Genomic DNA, 8,949 nt, shown 5'->3' with positions numbered 1-8,949 from the left:
GATGTTTTGTATAGAATGATGAGAGGAAGCTAGCGAAGCATTGAGTGTTGCCGTGCTCCCACAGTGTGCGAGTGAAAACATTTGTAGCGCATAGTTTAATTATCGTGGGAAATTTTAGTAGCGGCGGGGAAACAATGGAACATCGCTTGTGATTCTCTCCCTTTTGGAGGTACTGTACACCTGGCTCAGCCAGCTGAGAAGAGACCTTAAGAAAAGACCTAGGACATGCTGGTCTGGGAGCGTTGTGGGATACTTCAGGGAAATGGAGAAGAAAGATTTGTCTGCCGGGAGTTATACACAGGGACTTCGTTTCCTCTACAAGAGGTTGTTTTTCTGGACTGACTTGTCTGGCATACCAAGCAACATGAAGTATATGGAGTCAGTGTTGGCGTAATAGACTAATTATCCCTGTGGCAGCAAACACAGAAACCTTCCTGTGGACTGATCTCATTTTAACACATTCTAACTGAATGGATAGATAAATGGACAGTATCTCTATTTAAGACAAAATGCAACAATTCTAAATGTAGATAAACATTTAAACATTTTAGTCTACTGCTGCAGACTGCAAAAGTAGTCATTGGGAGACTGAATGTGTCTTGTTGGTTTCTTTCTTGGTGTTATATCTGTTTATCTAAATGCTTTTTTCTGGTTTTCAACATTTCTAATTGGCAGTCGCCCCTCGAGATAATGGTCCACAGCGCCACCAGGATAGTCTTGATCATCAGAACACCTTGGCTTTGCAAAGAACAGGTGTGTACACTAAAAATCTTCCTGTCAACATAAACCATTATGTAATCTATTATCTAATCTCTGTGAACTAATGTACTTAGCCCCCTAGTGGCTGTTAGGAGGTACGCCAACATCCTCTGCAGACACTTGCCTGTATGTTCACCTGAGTGGGCTTGTCTGTGTTTCATTGTGTGTGTGTGTGTGTGTGTGTGTGTGTGTGTCCATCTGTAGAGGAAACCTGCATAGAGCTGACCCGAGCCATAGAAGCAGGTGACATGCAGTCTGCTTCTCTCTTTGCTGCCATGCTCGCACGACATCATGCTGCACTCAAGATTCAGCCCTCTGCCGGAGACTATGAAGACACGGAAATCAAGTAGGAGCCTCGTCATTAGTAGTTATGATTTTATTTTGAACAGCTTTATTTTGATTTATACAAAGAATGTGGCTAAAGGTCTGTGTTACATTTTATCTTAACAGCTTGGCTGTTATAGTTGAGGATTCTTCTTCATCCTGTTGTGTCACTGTGAAAGTTTTCCCACTTATGACTACCGCAGCGTTGAAACAGCAGGTTAGTGTCTCCTTCATTTGTGTCCCGAAAGAAACAAGTCTGTAAATTTTATTTATACACCCCAAAATCACAAATCACTTTTGCCTTAAAGGGCTTAAAGAACTGGTATCAGTCTTATGTAAAAAGATATGTATTTCTTTGGTTTTCTACCACATCAGATGTTTCTAGAGTATGGCTTTCACCCACGGGTGCAGCGCTGGGTGATTGGCCAGTGTCTGTGCACCGACCAGCGTTCTCTGGCCTCATATGGGGTTCATCAGGACGGTGACACAGCCTTCTTGTACCTCCTGTCAGCCCGTCATGCTCGGTTGACCCGCCAAGTACTCCAGCAAGACCAGGAGAGTGCCCTCCTTCTCGGTCCTCCATCTCTGTCTCTTTTCACTCCTCCCCTCTCTGCTACCTCTGCAAATGGGCCCTCATCTCTGGACCGGAGGCCTTACACAACCCTGCCTGCAAGACTCCGGACCAGCAGCAACCCTGGTCAGTGAGGGTGTTAACTTATGAGTTTGTCACAGCTATCAGATCAGATTTGTTTGAACTTTTTCAATATTATTGAGCCCACACAAACCTGTTTATTTAGTTCTTTAGACATTACACAAGAAAAGATTGATGCATCAGGTGCCCAACAAATCATAATATTAAATTAAAATATTTCTGTTCTCCTTAAATGTTTCAGGTGGGTCAGAAAGAGGAAATATCAATGAGATCAGAGATCTCATCAACCTAGAGATGCCTCAACTCAATGAAGCTCTGAGCCCCATCACAACCTCCACCCAGGTAATAGACAGCAGTTATGGTGGTTGTTTAATGTTTCTCTATTCACACACTGTTCAAAATGTTCCATGTTCTGATAAAATATGTCACAAGTTAACTCATTTGATAAGACATAAATTGCATGGTTTGCCGTTTCTCACACGAATGACAAAGTTCTACAAGACAAAGAGTAAAAGCACTACTCTGTGCCTTAGGGTTGGTCGTGCCCTTCTTGCACTTACATTAACAAACCAACACGGCCGGGCTGTGAGATCTGCAGTACAAACCGCCCCGAGAACTACGTCATCCCGGGTGGATACCGACCTGATGCGTTGGAACTCAGACGGATCCAGCAGGAGAAAGAGGCTATCAGACAGTACCAGCAGGTTGGAAAAACATATTGGCACCTGTAACACCGAGCATACAATGCACCCACAGTCTTACATATACAATCACACATCATATTTCCATATAGTAAAATCTTATGTTTGCGTACCATTTGGTGACAATTAGAAGCCTAGGTCAAATTAGTGTAAATAAAACTTTAAAAAAGGTACAAGGCAACGCAGGCTAAAATTTGGACATTATACTATAATAAGGGGGGGGGAGTATGAAATTGATTCAGAATTGACATTAGAATTAAAAATTTACAGGCTCTCTCAGTTTGACTCTCTTCTCTTCTGTCTCTGTTTTTTTGAAGGAGAAAGGGAGAAGAGAGGTGCTGAGGAGCGCTGGGGCTCAAAACAACTCACTCCTGTATAACCTGGACCAGGACTACTGAACACACACAGACACAGGCGTACATGCACTGTTTATTTATGTTTCATTCACTGACAGTTTGAACTTGTAGCACCGTTTTCGTTGCACTCTTCAGACACTCACTTTTAGACTACATGAGAAATCATCATGCACACTGTCTATTCTATATGCACGACTATATGCTGGAAGTGAAAGCATAAGATCCTGTTGAAGAATCTGTGAAGCCTATTTTGGCCTTACTCCAGTCTAGTATTGGCCAAATAAAAAAGTGGTGGCGTAGGTGCATTTCTGGCTCCAGTTTGTTGTATGTTCATGAGATCCTTCAATAGAGAAACTGTATGACTACAGTTGAGTTGACATTTTTGTGAAAATGTGCCAACTCTGTTCTAGTGAAAAGTAGGGCCTGACCGACACTGGACTTCATAGGCCGATATTGACATTTGAGAGTTTAAAAACATCTGACAAAGACAGTTTTTTTTTGTCACATAATAATGAACATTTTTGGCTCTGGGGCATGTATCACGAAGTGAGTTCAACTTATTCTGGCTTTCTCTGGGTCACATGGCTTCACTGAGGCTTACACTGGCCGTCCTGGATGACCAGTATCACAAAGCTGGTAATAAGCTGGTTCTGTTAACTGGGTTTTTCTATCCAGCAAAGAGCGCGTTCATGAAGAAGAAGCAGAGTTGTTAAAAGCGGCATCATCTGAACTGTGAGTAAGGCACTAAATATGAAATGAGATGTAAATTTAAACAGTATAATCTAGAATAGCATAAGAAGCTATAGAACACCAGAATTAATTTTAAAATATTTAAGTAAAGTTCACAGGTTATGAATAAGCACGGGAATTATTATATATGTCTGTATTTCTTTTGTTTTTATGCCTGATGAACAAGTTATTATGAATGTGATGCACATTAAAAAAAAAAGTGATTCTCTGCTGCAGTGATGGGAGTAAAAGTGTCAAAGCATCCACACTGTCAGGAATTAAAAAACCTTTTTGCAATTAAAAATGCAGCTATAATGTTCATTCTGTAGTTATTTAGTGTGGTAAATTACCCCGTTATTATTGGAAGCTCTATTTTAAAACCAGAATGGACACCTGGAACAGCAAACCCAATTCGACTAACTTAAAAAAACAAACATCTATTGCTCTTTATTATTTGTAATTTTATTGTAAACTATTTTGTCCCTGTCAGGATCCTGTAGGAAGGATGGCTCCATACTTCCAGTGAGCTGATTAGTCACTGGTCGCGCTGTTTACAGGTGTTGATCTAATCCTCTGACATTAACAAGTTGGCCGGGCAGCAAAGGTGGCCAATGTTATCCACCCCAGCTAAAAGTGAGCGTGTTTCATGCCAGTGGAAAACCTGAGTGAAGCCCAAAGATAGCTGGTTAACCCATTAATCTCGTTTTGTGGCACATGCCCCCCTGTAACATTTATTAGTCGAGCTCTAGTTAGAAGGTTGTGAAAGACTTTTCCTCAATATTGACCATTTAGCTAGATAATCATCATCACTTTTGACTTTCATCAAGTGGCTTCCTTAATGGAGAAAAAACAGGTTGCCTCTAAATTGAATGTATTAGCCTAATTGTTAATTTTGCACTGTTTATTGTATAAAACAGATACAAATAAAATGTTTATACTCAATGTGTGCATCTGCATGTGTGACCATGTGAGGGTGAAACATGTTAAATTTAGTTGTCCTGCCGAATATACTTGTGAAATATAGTGTTAACTCGCCCAACAACACCACCCCTTGTCCCAGGCAAGGGAAGAGGAGCGCAGGGAGAATTTTGCCCGGCTGGTGATGATGGACGGACAGGACCTGCTGCCTAACCCAGAACCTGTGGACTGTAGGATCTGTTACATGGACCTGCAGCCTAGAGAGGGCGTCCTACTAAGGGAGTGTCTTCACTGCTTCTGCAAGTAAGTTTCAGCAGGCGGTGGGGAATATAAACCCAAATAAAGAGAATGAAGATGTATTCTAATGGGGAAAGGTGGTCTCATGTCAAGGGAGGGAGAAAAGGGGTTTAGAGAAAGTAGCAGGTGTATAGCCTGGAGAGGGGCTGTCCTGGATGTTTGTCATGAGGTCATGATTCATAGCTGTGTGTCTGCATGTTTGTGCCCAGGGAGTGCTTGCGTTCAGTCATCATGCTGAGTGAGGAGCCGGAAGTGGCCTGTCCCTACAGAGATGATACATATTCCTGTACCTGCTCTCTGCAGGAGAGGGAGATCAGAGCTGTGAGTTACACCAACAAATACAGCATTGTCTCTGATATTGACCTGTCTAAATGGCATATTAGCAGGTAGTATTAGCATCCTTAAGCAGATTGTGTAAATAAATCTTACTGTATATAATATGTAGTACTAACAAAAAGAAAACTCTTAACACTGTCGACACCAGCCAAGAAGCTGGAGCTTTCGCTACTTGTTTTCAGCCCATACTTTGGCTCTTCTCCCTGTGGACATCCTCCAGCTGAAACAACAGTTGGCCAACCTCGCCAGCTGATGACTGTTAAACAGCAAACTATGATCCAACCAGGACTGCTGAAGACAGCCAGGGGATGGATTTGAATGTGGCCTCTGTTTGAAGATGTGTAGTTGAAAAGTAGAAGATGGGCTTTGAAGTGACAGCTGATGAAGCTGCTGGAAATACAGTGTTCACCTGTGTTTGTTTTCTTTTGCAACTCTGATTATAACCTGTTAGTGTTGGTATTATGATTAACTATTCCTCAACAATTGCTGTCTCCTTTACAGTTGGTGTCAGCAGAGGAGTATGAGCGCTGGCTTCAAAGAGGTCTATCTGTGGCAGAGTCTCGGTGTGAGGGCAGCTACCACTGTGCCACTCCAGACTGTTTGGGCTGGTGTGTGTACGAGGACACAGTCAATGTCTTCCACTGCCCCGTCTGCAGGAAACACAACTGCCTGATTTGCAAGGTAAGAAATATATACAGTGTGAACACACAGTTAATGCAGTATTTGATCATTTGCTCCCATAGTCTCAAGGACATTGTCTTTCTGTGCTCAGGGTAAACACGACATTGTACGCACAACCATGGTACAAGTGGGGGTGAAACTGTACCACGTACTAATCACTTAGAGCTAATTCATAATAATAACTTTTGAAAGAAACAATTGGCACTACACATTTTAGAGTTTGTCTGATCCCCTCAGGCTAACTGCTGTTCAAAGACATCCGTGTTTCAATCTTTGTGCATCATCTTTTTTGTTTCTATTTTCTGTTCTCCTCAGTCCATCCATGAGGGAATGAACTGTAAGCAATACCAGGATGATCTTGCAGCCCGCGCTATAAATGACTCTGCTGCCAGGAGGACGACACATCTACTCAAGGTGAGCTGTAACAGGCACTTGTGTATGCAGTAAAAGAGAAAGAGAGACATCCTCTAAGCTGTCCATCGCTGTTTTTGGAACTGCTGTCACATGTACAGCATTAGAGGAACTTGTCAGCCCATCCATGTCTTAAGTGCAGGGGTGGATTGTGAAACACAGAGATAGATGACTTTGTGTTCTTCATGCTTAACAGATCAAAGAGAAACTGGTACCTACCACATCCTCTCATCTCATATTCTCTCTTCTTTTCTCTTGAACTTTGGTCTCATAAACAGACTCTTGTGCAGTCGGGGGAGGCAATGCACTGTCCCCAGTGTGGCATCATTGTGCAGAAGAGGGATGGATGTGATTGGCTGCGCTGCACAGTCTGTCACACTGAGATCTGCTGGGTAACCAGGGGACCCCGCTGGGGGCCTTTGGTAAGAAATCCTTCTTTCCTTTCCTCATGTCCTATCTATTGTATCTACCAGATCTCCTAAACCCCAAACCTTGGTTATATAGACTCTCAAAAGAACAAATATCCGTAGAGAAGAGGTGCAATTCAGCCTTTTTTCCAGCAAAAATCTGATTATTGTCTTTCCAACTTGTAATAAAGTTATAGACAAAACAACTCAAAGGTTTGATAACTCTTATTCTGATCCTTTCCAAGGGTCCTGGAGACACCAGTGGAGGATGCCGCTGCAATGTCAACAATCAGAAATGCCATCCTAAATGCCAAAACTGCCACTGAGTGGTCCGACTGCAGTAGGGAATGAAAGACTCAACCTGAAATAGACTACTCTCTAAAATTGGGAAGAAGAAAGGAGGATTATGGTGAATTAAAAAAAGTATATTTAAGCCTAAACTGACTGACTGTTACGTACAATGCATTTTCTTAACTGGACACATTTCCTCTCAGTATTCAGAATAACATAAATTATATGTTGAGATTTAGCTCTTCCTCTCACAAACGGTGAAATGCAGGATGTGTGAATTTTAACGTGTGTTTAGTATAAATTAAATGATGTAGTCTCACTGTATGATGATAGGGGTGGTTAGAAGTATGCAGGGAAAGAGTATTAACTTTTATTGCATTTGGTGCTTTTTTAAAAGATTGCCCTGCAAATGTAGCAATACAGGTGTGATGGTTTCTGTTTTGGTAGGTTACATACCAGAATGCATTACATTAAACTAAAGTGGCCTTAGTCTTCTGTACAAAAGCTGTGGCTTTATGATGAAGTCTTCTGTGAAGCATGACAGAAATCCTTGTCATGTCCTTGATATGCAGTTTTTCTGCATAGAGCTAGATCTAACAAGCGTGTGGAGTTATATAAGTGGTTATATATTTTGTGTCCGGACTGCGTGTGCGTCTTATCGCCAAAGAGTGTTTGAAACGAGAATGTGTCTGCTTGTTTATCTGTTGTTGAACCACCTAATCTGAACCAGGCCGTTTGCAGGAGTTCATGACTCACGTGCCTCTGAATGTTGACGAGCAGGGCAGCTTGTGCCTAGGGTGCAAAGGTCACTGAGCTGCTGACCAGCTGTGTATTGTGGGATGACAAAATCAATAAATAGCAAGAGTGTATTGATGGATAGCCAAATGTTAATTGAAATACTTGAATTATTTCTGTAGGAGGAGGCACATGTAAACACATTTTGTCGATAGGCTCAAATGTCATTGGGTGCAAATGGTTATATTAGCCGGCCTACTTTTTTAATTATCCATAGTAATATTTGAATGTTTTCTAATGCATCTATGCATGAACTTGTTCTTCTATTAACAAAGCCTCACACACTGCACTCTGTTATGCCAGACTATGCCCTCGACTACACTACTGCCCGGGACTGACAAGCCATGAATCTTCACTGTTGTGTTAAAATATCAGCTCTGTGTTGCTGATTTACCGTTGTGCCTTAATTATCAATAAATACCCTTAAACCTCTCAAACGTCTTTGCGTGTGTTTTAAAGTACAGTATCTGACTCTGTTTTCTCCTTGCTGGAATGACCACATTTGGCATTGGTTTAGAAACAGGAAGGGACCATTCGCTCAGTTATTAAGTTATTATGGACAAAGCTAACCAGCTGGGATCATCACAAACATGACAACAGACCGACAAAACTGTAATATTGAACCTGTCGTTTATGTGGAACAGCAAAGCTAACTTTAGCTTACTCACCTGTCCAGAAGAAACAGAGCAACCTCAGCATCGTTTTCATTCCTTTCAAATCTCGTAGATTTATCCAGCATCCAAACCCCTCACAGATGTTAACACAGGTCTTCCCCTCGCCTGGTCAACTGTCTCACAATTCCTCAGACCTTTCCCTCTGTGGCTGTTTCTCAGTCATCTTCACAGCTATAGAGTCCCATAAGAAGTCTGTTTGTTTACATTCTCTCTGACTGCTTCGAGCGCGCCACCGCCACCTGCTGCTCGCTCCGACCAGCTTTGTATGTGCTCAATTTACAGACCCAGGGGCTGTGTAGGAAAACCGGGTTTTTTTCCGAGCACACGAAAAACAGAGAGCTACCTACCCGTGAGGAAATATTCGCCGAATTTAACAAAGTGTATTGGATAAGAATCGAAAAGTACCCCTTTAATAAATGTGTTTTCATTTGCTCCCAGTCCGTTTCACACAGCCTGACGCAGGCGTTAAAATAAATGGGTTTTATTTTTCTTATGTGAGGCTGAATATGTTTGATAGGGATACTGAAATACTAAATTTTAATATGAACGTAGGCTATCTATTTTAGGTTAGTATAGCTTTCTTATAGGCCTACTACAGAGACTGTAGTCATGTTCTGG

At 41.8% G+C, this 8,949-nt stretch overlaps 1 protein-coding gene across 1 annotated transcript in view; it reads left to right on the top strand.

Annotated features, from left to right (window-relative positions):
• The window catches only part of shrprbck1r (sharpin and rbck1 related), an 11,072-nt gene extending 2,983 nt beyond the window's left edge, over positions 1-8,089 (top strand). Inside the window, exons 3-14 of the mRNA XM_046065915.1 lie at positions 676-753; positions 964-1,105; positions 1,210-1,300; positions 1,459-1,780; positions 1,977-2,077; positions 2,269-2,439; positions 4,582-4,742; positions 4,946-5,057; positions 5,574-5,753; positions 6,069-6,167; positions 6,443-6,586; positions 6,817-8,089. Coding sequence (XP_045921871.1) covers positions 676-753; positions 964-1,105; positions 1,210-1,300; positions 1,459-1,780; positions 1,977-2,077; positions 2,269-2,439; positions 4,582-4,742; positions 4,946-5,057; positions 5,574-5,753; positions 6,069-6,167; positions 6,443-6,586; positions 6,817-6,897 — 1,682 coding nt within the window. The 3' untranslated portion in view covers positions 6,898-8,089. The remainder of the gene's footprint in view (positions 1-675; positions 754-963; positions 1,106-1,209; positions 1,301-1,458; positions 1,781-1,976; positions 2,078-2,268; positions 2,440-4,581; positions 4,743-4,945; positions 5,058-5,573; positions 5,754-6,068; positions 6,168-6,442; positions 6,587-6,816) is intronic.
• Positions 8,090-8,949: the final 860 nt, after the last annotated feature.

The sequence above is a fragment of the Micropterus dolomieu genome, linkage group LG01 (assembly GCF_021292245.1).
Source record: "Micropterus dolomieu isolate WLL.071019.BEF.003 ecotype Adirondacks linkage group LG01, ASM2129224v1, whole genome shotgun sequence".
In the NCBI taxonomy this organism is placed as follows: domain Eukaryota; kingdom Metazoa; phylum Chordata; class Actinopteri; order Centrarchiformes; family Centrarchidae; genus Micropterus; species Micropterus dolomieu.
This window is presented reverse-complemented; position numbering and strand designations above follow the sequence as displayed.